The sequence below is a fragment of the Strix uralensis genome, chromosome 2 (assembly GCF_047716275.1).
Source record: "Strix uralensis isolate ZFMK-TIS-50842 chromosome 2, bStrUra1, whole genome shotgun sequence".
NCBI lineage: Eukaryota > Metazoa > Chordata > Aves > Strigiformes > Strigidae > Strix > Strix uralensis.
The window spans coordinates 78,025,767-78,041,465 of NC_133973.1; the positions used below are offsets into that span (position 1 = coordinate 78,025,767).

The window sequence follows — 15,699 nt, forward strand, 5'->3', positions numbered from 1 at the left end:
GTGATAACCTGGAGTACAAATAAAATCTAGGGTTGCAGCAGCACAATCTACTTAATTTAATGAGCAAAGAATTAGTAATTTTTTATTGTTGCTACATTTCTCTCCTAAAAAGCCATAAGTAGGTCAATTTTATTTTCTTTCCTATTAAACAACTTTTAGTTTATGATCTTATGGGCATCCAAATATTCAGTTTGAAATTTCAATGTCATAACTACTTAAAAAAGAAGCTTACAAATATGTAAAAGCTTAAAATTCAGTAAGAACTACATTTTTGGAAAGAAATTACATGGAAACAAATTTTCTTAACTAATGTGTTTTACGTTATGTCTAATCAAAGTTTTTTTAGTCAATTTAATCAAATGTCACCATTAATAAGATTATGATGTTCCTTATTTGTAATACAACAAATTCTCTCTAGCTAAACTACTGATTTTAAAATTGAAGGGTGTACAAATAATTCCTGCAAAATCCTAAGGAGCTTAACTTTCTGGGAAAAATGTAGAATATATTTTAAATTATATTTAAAGTCAGTCTATAATTATAACAAAAATAACAATATGAATATATGATTCTTTAAAGTGTAAAATATTTCTGAAAAAGATTTGCTTTTGATAAAGTTATCTGTAGCAGTAAGCTATACTTTTTATCATTAAAATACATCTGAACAATTTACAGAGAATATAAAATAGCACTCAGCTTATTTTTGTCACAGATTATGTATCCAAATAACTGTATAACAGACGTAATGCCATGCAGGAATGAAGCAAATATTTTAAACAGAATTGTTGTTATTGACAAGTTACTGAGAGAGTACAAAATTGGAAGACATTAAAATTTATGACCATGAAATCCTTTTTACAGTACCACTTGATATATCGTGCTTTAAATCAATACCTGTCAAGTCTTTTAGGTAACTGTATGATGGTGTCATTTTAGTCTTTTACAAAAGACTGCAAAAAGAGAGGAAACCTAGTGTTTCGTATTTATATCTGGCTTCTCAGCATGTAGCACAGGACTTTCTATAATGACTAAATCAGCTGTTAAAGCCTATGGCAAGATTTACTTAATTTTTTACATAAACATTCCTAAAAATGATGTCCATTTATATACGCAACACAATGACTTTAAGTCCACGGGTTCTGGTACTGTAAAACATCTTGCTGGGTGTGTATGCGTGTGTGTGTGTATATACCCCCCAACATATACGGATATATAATATATATATAAATATACATATAAAAGATCTATTAATTTGGCTAAATTACATTTGAAATATTTGATTTTATGTAAACACACTCACTGAAGAAAAACAGGCTGCTTCTAAGATAACTGGAAAACTTGGCTACAATAAGCAATGAGGGCCATAACAGTAACTAAAAAGCTGGTAAATTCTTCATTATATTGTTTTACTTGTTTAATCTTGAGTGAACATATTACATTAAGGCCAATTCCACTGGTCTGAATCTGAATATGGGAAATTCTGAGGACATACGACTTTGCTGAATATTTTGGATTTGCATTAGTTTTTGAGGGTGGTGAATTTGGCCCTATGCATGCAAATAAGTGTGTGTTCTCCAGATAAGAGAGCAATTTGGAAGCCTCAGCTTAATTTAGTCCTGTTGATATCAATGTTTTTGATTCTTTGTGAAAAAGTAGCAGGAAGGTATCTTAAATATTTAAAAATAACAAGAATTGTGTGTTTTGAACTTGTTATTAAGGCAACATTTCTGTATTTTACTCTCATGTTATCAGGGGACTGTCAGTGGCAAATACGATCTGCAGACTTCTGCTTTATACAAGGTCGTGGCTTAAGCTAAAACCCATTTGTAATTTTCTGTGATGAATATTAAATTGGAAATGTTAAAATGTTTCGTTTATATAGTTTTGGAATGAAATGTTTTTGCTTTCAGTTTTGAAATAACATTTTATTTTAATCAGAATAAGCAAGAAAGATTATAAAAATATTAGATAAACTGAAAGCAAAAGAAACAGAAGAACAAGTGAAACATTTCGGATCAACCTCAAATATGTTTTTTCTCTTTTACCAAAAATATGAAAAATGGTGTTTCGTTTTGACCTAAACAGACTTTAAAATTTTTTTCTTTTGGCCACCAAATCAGAAAAGTCAGTATTTACCTGTCTCTAATTATGGTTGGACTGGTTGTCAGGCTGTTTGCTGGATTTTGGAAATGTGTTGGCGATAGTTGTGGAAAGGCAGGAGGCAAAGAGCAGGAGCTGTGAGTTCACCTTAATGAAGTCTGTACCTTTCGCAGATCTTTACTCCTTGTATGGAAAGGCAGGACACCTCTATGGTCGAGTTAGGAATTCACTTTACGCCCTAAATTGCCACATGTGGCCTTTTCATTTGTCTCCTGTCTGGACCCTATCCTGATGTCAGACAACTTCCGTAAATTCAGTGGAGCCCAAACCACCATCAACATTGTTTATGCTGAGCATTTCTAAATATCCTAAATTGGCAGCCTGAGTTAAGTATTTAAATACACATTTAGTGTTCAAAAAGAGTGCTCTCAAAGGTGCTAGGCACCTGCAACTCCATCTTCTGTCAACAGGAGGTTCAGATGCTTAAGTTTTTTTCGAAAATCAAGCCTTTCCTTAAGCTTAGGAAATATCGGTTGAGATTAGGTAGCCATCAGCAGGTGCTACCATTCTGAAGCTCTATTATTTTCCCAACTTCAGTTGCAGACGAATGAAGGGTGGAAGCCCACATAATGTAGCTGTGAGGAGCTAACAGTTTTGCCTCTGAAAGAAGATCTGGTTTTGCAAATGTTGAAGCTCAACAGACAGTAAGGCAGAGTTTGTGCTCTCGATTAGCATCGATTGCTATTCTTTCACTGGCATGTTGAGATCACTTAAAAGAACACTTGTTTTTTTACTTGGTGCTTTAAGATATCATATACCACTAACTGTAAAAATATAATTTGCTAGATGGTATCATCAGGACCTATGCCTTTAGTAACAAAACCCTACTATCTCTGTACGTGTATCCTGAATGATGTTCAGAGAACTAATGTAAAATGTTTGTCCTATATGCTAGAATTCTCTAATGTATGTGTCAAATGGCCGATTTCTATTGCAAAACCCCAATCTTTGGTGGCTGCACTGTCCCACCAGGGTGTCCGAGTGATCTGGTACACCAATCACAGGGTAACAGGCTGCATTACAGTACTCTGGGGCAAGGAGCCTGCTGCTCTTGCTGTCTGCCAATACCCGTAGGTGTCACCAGCACTTACTGGGAGGGGAGCCAGGAGATGAAAAACAAATCAAAGAAAATAATAAGAAATTAACTTTCCCCTAACAATTAGCATAAGAGATTTGCTTCTCAACTCCTTCACCTAAAAAGCATTTTTTAACAACTGCCATTTACAAAAGATAGGAGAAAGGGAACCACGTATTTTAAGAAGCAATCGGAGAGTGGTCATCGCAGAGTACAGTATCGCCTTTCCCATGCTCTGTGATGGGCGGAATCACTGCACAGACTCTACCCCAACTTCTCTTCAAAAACAGTCACACGCTTCATGGGATGTGGTTTTAAAAAGCAGCCTGTGACTTCTCAGGCAAAATTTCCAGCCCCAATTTTAAAGGTGCTAATAAACAGAAGAGCTCGGTATTATTGATTTTTTCAATAAATTACCTGAAATAAAAAACAAGTTATTTGTCTAAGTGACAGTGAATGTGCAACATATTTAAATTGAAGAAGCTATGCCTTATTTTGGGACATCGTCAGAAAGCCATACCGGTGAAACCCATTGAGGCACCTTCTCTTGATTGCCTGCGGAGCCCATCTTCATCTCGGAAATCAATGTAAACAAGGTCTATTGCTTGAAGACCAAATGCCTTTGCTGTGACTATTATTTTTTGCCTGGCATATAGAATATCATGAGTTTCCTTACTGCTTGTTGCACCTACGAAAACAATGAAAACAAAGAAAAGTTGACAAGACTGTTTTAAACCTTTCTATTTTAAAGATTTCCTGTGTTAAAAAAAGGAAAGTTTGAGATTTCATTTAACCAATTTAGAAAAGAAAAGAGGGGTGCAAGGCTATATTGTCAAAATTATACTCTTCTGAGAAAAAAAAAAGCTGCTTTAGCAAAAGAAAAAAGGTATTATCTTTAAACACTAGCTTAGAAAATTCAGATTCTGATTTAGTCCAAATTAGAAGTAGTAAGCCTGAAGTCAGTGGAAGCTTTGGCTGGTAAGGACTGCTGACTTGGAACTAACATGAAGTAATTATTTGATTATATTATTTACTGTATGTACAGTGAGAAGCATTACAGCAAGAGAAGCTTTACACAAATTGATATACTGGGTACAACTAAATGGTTAAAAAATTCACACTGAGAATAGAATTCCACTTTCCCTGGTTCTGATTCTTGTTACAACTGATGTCCTAAGCTGAATATTTAAGCTTTAGTATTTGGATGAAAAAATGATGGTGGATGACTTCTGAGAAGAAGCAAAAGCATTCACGAGACTGTATGTGTTCACAGGGCAACAGCTAAGTGCTCACGTGAAGGCTGGTGTGAAAAAAAAATAAAAATAAAATTTTCCCTTTCCTTAGGGTCACTATTTAGACACAGATTTCCAGTTTCTAAGGAATATTTTAGTAAAGCAATGCTAATTTTTACATTAATGTCCTTATTTTTAATTTAAATGTTGACAGCTCTGCACCTTTATCTTCAAACTGAATCAGATTAATAAGAAGCTAAGCAGCCTCTCATAAAAGAAATTGTGAAATACTCTTTATTTTTGAGGAAGGCTAATAGTGCTTTCACATGAATACATGGCTGTATTGACATGGGACATTTAATATAAATTTATGAAAGCAAAATGTAGCAAGAGAGTATTTGTGCATGATGTCAAAAGACTGATAATTGTAAAACAGTAATGAAGCAGACACTAGAATTTTAGGACTTTAAATGTAGTTCTTAAAAGCATGTTTCTTATAGATATCATATTTTTAAATAATTTCAGTGACTCAACAGGTTTTGTTTTGTTTTGGTTTTTTTTTCATTAATTTTTGGTATTGCATGCCAAGAAGCACAAGAAAGTGTCAGTGCCCTGTAACACTCAGGGACCATGTTTTAATTTGCCAGTGAGACATTCTGCATTGAAAAAAATTAAGGAGTAAAGTGAAAATGTAAATTGCAGCATCAAGTGTTGTCATTACTTTAATTATTGCTGTTGGAAAAGCAATGGCCAAAAATCACATCGGGCTTCTCCAATGCAAATGCCATACGTTAACATTTATAGTAAACACACAGGTAACAACCTATGCTGGCACGGAAATCCTCTCCTCCAAAGACAACTGCGTCCAAATGAAAGCCAGCCTGGGATCCTGTTCTCAGTGCTTCTTCACAGACAGCCTTCAAATGAGAACAGAGTATTAATTTCTACAGAAATACAGGATGCAGAAAGACTACAGAGGATATTACAAGCAACTCAGTGTTCCCCAAATCCTTCAGCTAAAATTGCTCCTATTAAGCGAAGCCATTGTAGGTGCTCGACTATGTACAGTGCTTTAAAATGACTCAGCAAAAGAGAAAACATTATCTTTCCCTAAGCACCTATATGCCTAGACTGTGTAAATACAGGTCATCGTAGCAGATTCCCTCCCTTCTGCCTGACACACTGCACTGGGTATTACTGTGATCACTACTTCAGATATTTACGTAACAATATGAAAAAAACCATTTGTCAAATACTGCTTAAAAGCAAACCAAAAGTATTAAATTTGATTAGTTTGACATGTAATATATCTGCATGAGAAACAGAAATCAAGATCAGAATCTCTTGTATTAAAATTATGAACAGTTTAAAAAGGTTGTAGATTCCTTATAGAATGTAAGGATTCCTTATAGGATTGCCAATTTAAAGTTTTCTGCTATATATAACTAAAAATTAGCTAAGGAAGATAAAAATGCAACAAGTGCTGCAGAAAAGTATTAAAATAAAAGCAAGAAAAATTTCGCTGCTGTAGCTATTCTGTGAAGAAGTGCATTTCCCAAATATTACTGTTTTACATCAATGTTTGGATAACATTAATATTTTTTAAGGCTAAGGTATGTGGAGAGAGATAGATGTAATTACCAGCTCTACTAATGGGTGGTGTTCTATGGCAGCTGGTGGGACAAGAAATTATTATTTAACAGAGTGCTTTAAAAGGCAACTTTCCTGCCAACATCAGACACTGCAATATTAAAAATTCCACTACGAAATACTGCAGGTGAAGAAAAACCTCAGCTGGTTTAAAATATGATTTAATTCTGTGTATGCACACTGGACAGGAGCGTGTCTATTTGGTTACTGCTTTATTATGTTTCTAGATATGTTAGCATGTGTGGTAGGATAAATGGCTGTATCAAACAAGCAGGCTGCCTGTGAGGCCTGCCAGTACTTCTGGAGGTACTTTTGATGTGTGTGTCCTCAGCTGGTCCGAAACTTTTCCCTTAGAGCTTGGGAGGGGAACACTGAATTCCTGGTGCATGCACGAGATCTTCCGTTTCATTGCCACGCTGCCTTGCCTTTCTGAAAAACCTGGACTTGATAGTAAAGGTTGGGGAGTAATTTATATTAAAATGCACTTTAAAAATAAGATTTGATCTAAAATTACCCTGAAAAATGAGCACATTCTTCAGATATTTCCTATTTTCAAAGTTAATTATACTTCTAACGTTAGCATTAAACACCCCATCATACACACAAAAAAATGATAACATGAAATTTGGTTGTAATGTTATCAGTAGAAACCATTATAAAGATGCCAGTTTAGCAATAGTGAAATGATGATTAATTATTTTTTCTAATTAAATGTTATACAAAAGTTGAGTTTGATACAGCTACTAAATAGCCAAGTGTATTGCAACACTGTGAGTATTCCAAATCTTTGGAGAAGTCTGTTTCTACTCCAACTGTGTTAAAAATGGTAAGAGTAATGCAGAGAGGTTTTGTTATTTGGCATGGACTATCTGGAACTGTTCTGTCACCAAAATATTTTGAATTTATGAAGGCCTTTACAATACAAACATAAGAGTTCAACCTACAAATGTTTTAGCGGACTGAACAATAACAATATGTTTAGTATTTTTTAACCTCTCTTTCTTGATGAAATTAGGGAGAGACTGGGGAATATTCTGCTTATCCTAGTTTGCTGAGATGGCAAAATATGAACACTTCAAGACCTGCTTACCTTAAAATTGAGCAAGCCCACTGCCGTTTCCACAAAGGGGATAAAATTCATTGGTTCTACAAGGGTTCGGCCTTTTAGGTGATGTAAGAATTTGTCTGAAAACTAAAACTAGACAGTATGAGCTATCAGAGAGAAAAAAAAAGAAAGAACAACCTGCATGTATATATAACACGTTAAATTTTCACCTGATTGTAACAACACCCCTCCCCACCCCAAAACCTTATAAGTAAAAAAATTAAAACAGCTTTTAACAAGGCCTGAGATTTGAAACAGCAGCATTCCCATACATTTCTAAGTTTGGAGTCTGGTTTGCAAAAAAAAAATCCAGGCTTAGCACCTCTCACCCTGGCTTAGTGAAATGCAAATCCGTGGGCCCTGGAAAACAATGAAGTGCTGCTGTACCTGAGGTCCGGTTTTGTTTCAGGTCCAGCACTGCCATCACTGGAAGCGCTCCCCAGCCTTCTAAGTGGCATCCGTATTATTCATTACGGCACCGTTACCCTTTTGTTCAATAGGCTTTTCTTCATAATTTTTTAGCTTACCTAGGAAGGCCTTAAAAAGGAAGTTTAATTCTTTGAAGACCAAAGCTTGCCAATTTTTTCCATGAGACCAGTTCACAGCTAGCTCTGAGCTGCCAGTGGGGTAGCCCAAATTCCAAAATCTATCATCTGGAAACATACAAAAGCTCTTGCACAGATTTTTCCCCTTTCAAAAGGAAAAAAAAAAAAAAAAGAGGGGAAAAAACCCTCAGTCCTATATTGTAAATCTATTATGTCTGTCCAGATCGAGTAATTTGCGCAGAGATAAACATATCGCAGGTATGGCAAAAATATGTTAGTAAATAAAGACAAAAATAACATATGCATATATTTTAAATTTAAGGAATATTCGACTATTAATGGATATCAAAGGAAAGGGAATTTTAATCATCTCTCCATTCAGTCTCAGTTGGGTAAATCATATCTAAGAGATTTGCATAAATATAAACCATCAAAGACTTTTCATCTTCAAAGGGGGTTTCAAGACCCTATAAGCTTTGTACTGTAATCATCGCAGGTCACAACCCTGCAGGAATAAGGCTGCTATGGCAACATAAAAAACTAATGCTTAAGGCTTAGCATAATATTCTGACTAATAGAAAGGAAACTCATTTTAAAAGCTGGCAGCCTATTTACCAGAAGCTGGATTAGAGGTGTTATTTCCCCTTTTAGTTTCCCCCCACCGCCCCTCCCCAAAAGAAGGAAAATCTAATCACCCAGATCTTGAAAAAAAGCTTTCCAGCAATTTGCAGTAACTTTACAATTAGGCCAAAATAAATCACAGCTTTCTTCGATGAAGAATTCTGCCCTTCCCATCCCTGCTTTGCATCGTCATTGTGGCCCTCTTGGTAACTTTTCCTTGGAGAAGAGAATTCCACCCAAAAATGTGCAAGGAGGGAAAAAATAATAATCAATGCAATTCACACATGTCAGTGTACAGTATGGCAGGTACTATAGTGACAGAAAACAGTAAACTTCATCCAGGCAAATGCAGAAAATTAGGTAGTATAATGGCATCAGCATATATTCTTAAGACTCCTATCTGATTTTTATTTTTTTAAGGGGGAAGAAAAAGTAAAAAGCGCTACTGTGTTTATATTTTAAGTGCAAGTTAAAGCAGCAGAGCTTTTATTTTGTTTTAAAATATTTTACATGTCACACTCCTGGGATTTTTGCTATCTTTTGTTTTGAAGGTAAACAACAAAAAAAAGCACATTTAATTAAATATTGTCTCCCTCCCTCTCCCTTTAAAAAAATTTGCAATAAGCACCAATACAAAAGGTAACGAGTGGAGAAGTTTCAATTAATTTTTTTTTTTTTTTTTCAAAAGGAGACGATTAAATGTTTCCGGCCCGGTAAAGTGTTCATTTCAGGGAGAAAGAGGGGAAAAAAAAAAAGAAGGCGGAGGGAAAAAAAACCCACAAAGCTTGGGGAGGGGATGAAGTAGCAAGGCCTCAGCAATTCTTTCAATTCCAGTGCACACCCAATAGTGTGTCGGGAAGAATGCACACTGGTCGGGATTTGTGGGAGAATTGTCCCGCCACAAAGGAGGGAGAGTTACGCTTGTTATAGTCCAATAAGCCATGCCAGTCAAACAAGTACCCACACTAGGGACAAAAGGAAAGCAAGAGATTCTCACACAAAAGAAAACAAGTAAGCCCATCTTTTAGTTGTGCATCAGCCTCCAGGTTTTCTGCTGCACATAAATAAAAATGAAGGGGGGGGGTATGTGTGGGGGGAAATAAACAGCTTCTGGGAGGCTGAAAAATCATGCCAGAGTGAGTTTTGGGACAACTGTGAAAAGAAGGCAGTGGCGTTAAGCAGAGTGCACTCTTTGTGTGCAAAGGTTGGGCAAAGTCAGAAGGAAGCAAAAGGCAGACCATGAGGCAGAAGTTGTTGGGGCTGGCTTGTTTTCCAGGATGGAAATCAAAGTTAGCGAGAGGGAAGGTGGAAGGGGATGAGGGGACAAAGAGGCCCTGCATCCCACCTCCCCGCAAAACCTACTTGGTGGCAGCAAGGGCCCTGCCAGTTTGGAAGCATGAATATTCATTACTGACAAGTTACATCTAACACTTACATGGCTGTAAACCCTGAGAGGTATACTCTGGTTAATTTAATTAAATGTTGGTGAAGGGGATGGTGTACCTTCCATCGTGAACGGTGGAGGCCAAAGGGGCAGCACCACAGAATGGATGGGGCTCGTCACGTACCCAACGTATTTGCTCAGTTGTATGCTCACACCCGATCTCAATGGTTTGATCAAGGTTAGATGCTGAGATTAAAATAGATCCTAATATGTCTGCCTGTCTTTCATCACAGCTTGCACGCGTGCTAGTTGCTTGGCTAGCGGTTTGCAAAAATATAGAAGTGAATAATTAAGTATTATTCCTTTACTGGCATGTTACAGCAATAATGGTATATCTAAACAAATGTCCCCCTTTCTTGACAATTAAAACAATTATAGTATAATTAGGCCTATTTCAAAGTTTTCTTAAGTAATTTGACATGCCAACCATTTACATTTCAGGTTTTTATTGGCTGAAAAGTCAGTCGTGAAACACAAACACACCTGCCAGCAATTAAAAAGGAAGAAATAGAGAACTGTTCAGGAAATAATATCTGTGCTAATTAAAAACACTAGTTAAAAGCTTCCTGTTTGTTCCTCCAGTTGCCCCAAGGAGTGACCTCCCCCCAACCCATTTTTTCATATGTCGCTAACATGGTTTCCCCATCTCCTGCTTACAATGCATGTAACTAAGGCGCACAGACAGAGACAATAATTTTGCTTCTTAGGACAGTTAGAGAAGAGTCAGATACTTATGCTTCTATTTTTGATAATATACTCTGACATCAATATTGATTTTTTGTTGACTGTGGGAGAAATAAACCTGGTTTTCTTTATAAATGCAAGGTGTTCCACATATGCTTTTTATACAGCACATCTTACACACATTTAAATGGATGCATTCCCTAATTACCTTAGCCAAGCAACAATATTGTATGGTATTTGCAGCCTTCCTCATAACTCAGAGTCATTCATCTCTATGCCTGTGTGAACTTGGCCCAACAGCTTCAGTCAAAAGCTACTGTGTTGTTGGTACTCACCCATCTTATTTCTTCAACATTTTCAACCTTTGGCAGCATCATGCTTGAAGGAAGGGTCTTGGACTGCAAAAGCACTTCTAGATCTTCTTCTGCAAGACCGCTGGACACGGAGTTTATCCTAACACACTTTTCAGCATGCCCAAAGTCAAACTCTTCAAGTGTTTTCACAACAGTCAGTCTTGCTTCTCTCTACAATATATATTAGTTTAGAGGCACAAGAGAAGATAAAGAAAGCATATTTTCTATTGACAGAAAAGTGCATTGAGCAGAAAAGTTCTTGAAACAATGTAGGGGAAAAGCTAGACTGCAAGTATATTGGTGTCCCCAAGATGTCTGTCACTCTTGGACTTTAATTGAAGCAGTCATCACCAGCACCTCGCAATTTTACTTTCCTCATTTCTTTATAAATGATCAGGTTTTATGTCTAAGCATTTCTACACCACCACTTATAGAAAACAAGACTTTTGTGTCCACTAGTGCTGAACATGTCTAACAAACACAAATCTTTATACTCACCATAATGTGTTGCACTAAGTGTCTGCACTCACAAAACCATCATATTATTAAATTTGCATAAACCAGTTCATTTTTGTAATTAATCTCTATATTGCCTGGACGTCAGTAAGCACAGATGTACATATACTTCTTTGGTTTTGCTATGTAAATCTTCCTTCTCTCCACATATCCAAAGTGTATTAAAGCCCATGCTAGAGTTTACAACTAGCATGTGAAAACAACACCAAAATAACTTGGAGATTTTTCTTGAACCACATAGAAAAGCTATTCTCCTGCTGGCATAAAATAAAATCTCCAAAGACATGCGCTTCCCATGGTCATTCGCTATTTTTGTGAATGTAAATTTACAAATCTGTTTGGTAGTTGATTTGCACGAAGAATACTTGCATGCTTTTCTGAAATGAAACACATTTCTTGGCCTGGAGAAGAAGTTGGGGAGGGGGGGAAGGAGGGTGCTGGGCTCCTTGCTTCCTGCCAACTGCAGTTTCAACCCCAAATTCCTTCCACTTGCCAACAGCCCCTAACAAATTCGCATTGTCAAAATGCACACTTATCAAAAGTCATTTCATTTGTGAAGAGTTTTTATGGGGGCTAATAAAACTTTAAAGCTCCTGACTCACGGAGCTTCAGGAATGACTTTAACAATATGCAGTCACTGAATAGAGATGCTTTTCAAGAAAACAGGCAAACTCAAGGGGAAAAAATAAAAAGAAATCATCAAAGTTAATATCCAGGCTAATACCAGTCAGCAAGACAGCACATGACAGTAGATTTAAACCAGACAGATGCAAATCTCTGCTGGCAAGAGGGGCAGACGCGGTTTCCCAATGTGGTCTGAGTTAAACAGTGTGAGGGAACAGTAGCTTACAGTTGTCAGGTCCGATCAGAACAGGGTCTCCCAGGCCAGTTTAAGACAGCTCTGCAGTGTACTGATTTACAGGGCTGGGACGCCTGATAATTAGGGTAAGTTTAGAGAAAAGCAAGTGACGGCTCTTAACTGGTTAAAAGGAAGGAATAATGAAGCAGAAAGTTAATGAAATCTGAAGCAAACAGCCTTCAGCTTGGGGCTACTAGCCGTGCTTCTCCGAAGGTTGGGAGCATATGCCTGTTAATCGGACAGACGGGAACAAGGCACACATGTATGCATCCCTGTGCTGCGATCAAGGGGCATGTTCAGAGGTAATCTCTGGAAAATACAACCCAAAACGTTCGAACTGCTGTGAATGGACTCTGACTGGGACCATTAGGAAAGCCACACAAAGATGCATGCAGTTTACTACAAACACGTCCAGCTGGAAGACAGCTCCGGCACACAGCCGTCTGAAATGGTGCTTCCGAATTAGGTAAACCAAACCATATGATGCCAATACTGGGTAATATAAATCCCCTATGTTTTCCTTCTCCGACCAGGGGTAATGGATTTCTAGGGCTGGGCTGAAAGTTTCTGGACATAATGCAGAAGGGTAGCTTAAAAACACGCTCCAAACCAATTTATGCTTTTAATTAAAGTCAGATTATCACCGTTTCAGCACACACTGATCCAATTTGCAAAAGAAAGATCTCCCCAAATTATCCACTAAGGCAGCATCCAATTCCTACTGAAGGCACATCTCTTGCAAACTTACAGCCTAATTCATTATAATTTTTTTCAGATTATAATAATGAGTAGTAGACCATCTCATTAGCTATTTTTCTCCTCAGGCTGCAAACTCCCTTCCCAAAAAAGACAGATCGTGTCTTTCTAGGTATATTTCCATACAAAACACTTATTAACAGGCTGTTGCTGTTATCAATTTACATAAACTAAATGTGCAGCCCTCTGGTACGTATCCCAAAAATAACCAACAACTTCACTGAATTTATACCAACCAACAAACATGGGGAGGGGGTTGTTGTTTTTTCCCATATTTTAATAGAAAATATGTTGCTATGTTAGTTAACACACCCATGCCATCTGTTGGGTTGAGAATTGATGCATTTGCTTAGAACCACTACATTTTAGATCTGTCTGCTTAGATACCCCAGGAATGGAAACATTTCCCTTCCATGATAAAATACTTCTAGTCACTATAGTTTCCACATCAGGATTCAATTTATGTTTCTAATTGTGGGACAAACTGAGAGGACCTGGCTGCCAAAGTCAGAGCTCGTGAGGGGGCTGACTTGGTGCCTACCCTTCCTACAACGGAGAAAATCCCATTGATGTTAGTGGGGTGTATCATATCCCCACCCAGGCTTCCAATAAAACATTTCATGGGTAAATAAAAAAATGTACTAAAACCTCCGACTAAATGTACTAAAACCATGGACGAAAGGAGAGCTCTTTCTGCCTCATTACCCAGGGAAATGTAGATGCTATTCTTGTAAGATCCATGCAAAAGCTAAAATTTTAAGCTAAACTACTTCAACATTGTAACAGTAGAGACAAAAGTAGTCCTCGATACAATAATGCCTTTATAGTAGTAGATGCAAGAATAAACACATTTTCCAAACACTATGTAAGGTCCCTACCAAGAATGGCCAAACTAGAAATTTTAAGGAACGGTGAAAAAAATTATTTACTCTGTTCTTCACATGAGAACCACAACATTGGATAGTACTCTGCTGTGAATGAATAGCTGATAAAGAAATAAAACTGATTGTTAAGTAAACAATTCCATCCCCAGGTAGCTTGGGATGGTGGTATCCCCCTTGTGTCCCACGTGGGCTGGGTTCTTTATCAAACTGAACAAGGGAGAAAGACAACAGAGAATTTCATGGTAAACAGTGATGGTAAACACTAAATATGCAACTTGTGCTGGAAAACCCACTGGGGAAAAAAATATTGGTCAGGGTTGCTACTTTACATTCCTTCTGTTTGACTCTGAGGAGTACATAGGAAGATGTTCATTACCACGTGCAGCTATGCCAACTGGAGAAGGTAAAGGTTTCAGTGACGCAGCATCGCCGACAAATCCACCGCCACCCAGACACACCGACATTGAAATTAAAGATGGGAATACGTGTGTTGCTGGCTCGATTGGCACCCATTAAACCTAATAACTAACCATCCTCATGAGTTCCTAGCTCTGAATTATCAAATCTGCAAAGAAAACAACATCCGTCCACTTTTACACTCCAGTGGAAGAGGTGGTCCCTCGCGGCGGGGCTGCGCAGTCTCGCCATCTGGAGAATAAATCGAGTGTGAAGTACAGTATAGTTTGGGACCAAGCTCCGTGGCGGCAGCCCAGCAGTTAGTTCATTAGTCCCAAACTTGCGGGGATTAGTGCGGTATCAGCTCTACTGTCGGATGGGATCAGGCAGGCAGAGTGCAAGACTTGGGGAAGGGGGTGGTGGTGAAGAAGGAGCCCCTCAGGCTTATTTATAAAACTACACCATATAAGCACACCTAAATAGGTGCCTTTGGTAATAGTATTATCATAGTCTCCTACCAGCTAAATCAGTACCTTTCCTTCTTTTCTTTTCTTTTTTTTTTCCCATTTTTTTCTTTAAGTTATATGTCAAGACATAGAAATTTCTGCTTCGAAACAGAAGGAATGCCACAGAGCTGGAAGCTCAGCCACCCACTCACCCTGGACACAGTGTTAATACAGCAATAATGAAGCAAAGATGATCAGATTAACAGAATTTTGGGGACTGCAACAGCAGACGGAAAAATGACATTTTCTTCTTTTCAAACTGGTACGATACCCTACAAACCAGTTTTCCAGCACTGTGATTTCTAGATCTGCTTGATTCTGGGGACAAAATCTCTGTTTTGATTTATCTTTATTGCCTAGTCTTACCACCTTTATTTCCTCAAGACTTTCAGGTCTTAATGTTGAGATAGCGGGTATACTTAAAGATATGTTTATGTATAGATCTCATCCTGCTAACATCTTTTGGTGATAATTATTCATATGGAAATGTAAATATATGATGTGCTAAAATGGCAGGCCAGAATCTATCATCCTCATTGCCATAATAAGTTTGCATGTTTCAAATGGCAGAGGAAAAATTAATTACTATAATCACAATTCAAGTTATTTTTTGTGACAGGTCTGACATGGTAAAAACATACAATTATGTGTTAATGTTACTTCCCTGGAGTGGTTTGTTTACAGGACTTGACATTGCTGAATCTTTGCCACTTATATTAGTGCTTACTCTACAAATGCATCTCTCAAATAAGATTTTGCAGAAGTGCACATATAATATATACCCACAGCACTTTTTGGGCAAAATTGAGTTTCTGCAGAGGGAAAGGCTGACATTTTTTACATGTTTAATGCTCCATCAGTGAAATGATGCCACACAGAATGATACTTCATTTAGTTTCAAATTCACAGATGA

At 37.4% G+C, this 15,699-nt stretch overlaps 1 protein-coding gene and 1 long non-coding RNA gene across 4 annotated transcripts in view; one reads left to right on the forward strand and one right to left on the reverse strand.

The window, feature by feature from the left end:
• The window catches only part of LOC141939502 (uncharacterized), a 64,819-nt gene that overhangs the window by 44,416 nt on the left and 4,704 nt on the right, over nucleotides 1-15,699 (forward strand). Inside the window, exon 2 of the long non-coding RNA XR_012627599.1 lies at nucleotides 14,861-15,048. This is a non-coding gene — a long non-coding RNA (uncharacterized LOC141939502). The remainder of the gene's footprint in view (nucleotides 1-14,860; nucleotides 15,049-15,699) is intronic.
• CLYBL (citramalyl-CoA lyase) overlaps nucleotides 1-15,699 on the reverse strand; it is a 177,636-nt gene that overhangs the window by 17,663 nt on the left and 144,274 nt on the right. For all 3 annotated transcript variants that reach the window (XM_074859361.1, XM_074859360.1, XM_074859362.1), the window contains exons 3-6: nucleotides 10,852-11,040; nucleotides 7,208-7,309; nucleotides 5,291-5,384; nucleotides 3,756-3,923 (exon numbers count right to left, since the gene is read on the reverse strand). In XM_074859361.1, the coding sequence (XP_074715462.1) occupies nucleotides 3,756-3,923; nucleotides 5,291-5,384; nucleotides 7,208-7,309; nucleotides 10,852-11,040 (553 nt within the window). The remainder of the gene's footprint in view (nucleotides 1-3,755; nucleotides 3,924-5,290; nucleotides 5,385-7,207; nucleotides 7,310-10,851; nucleotides 11,041-15,699) is intronic.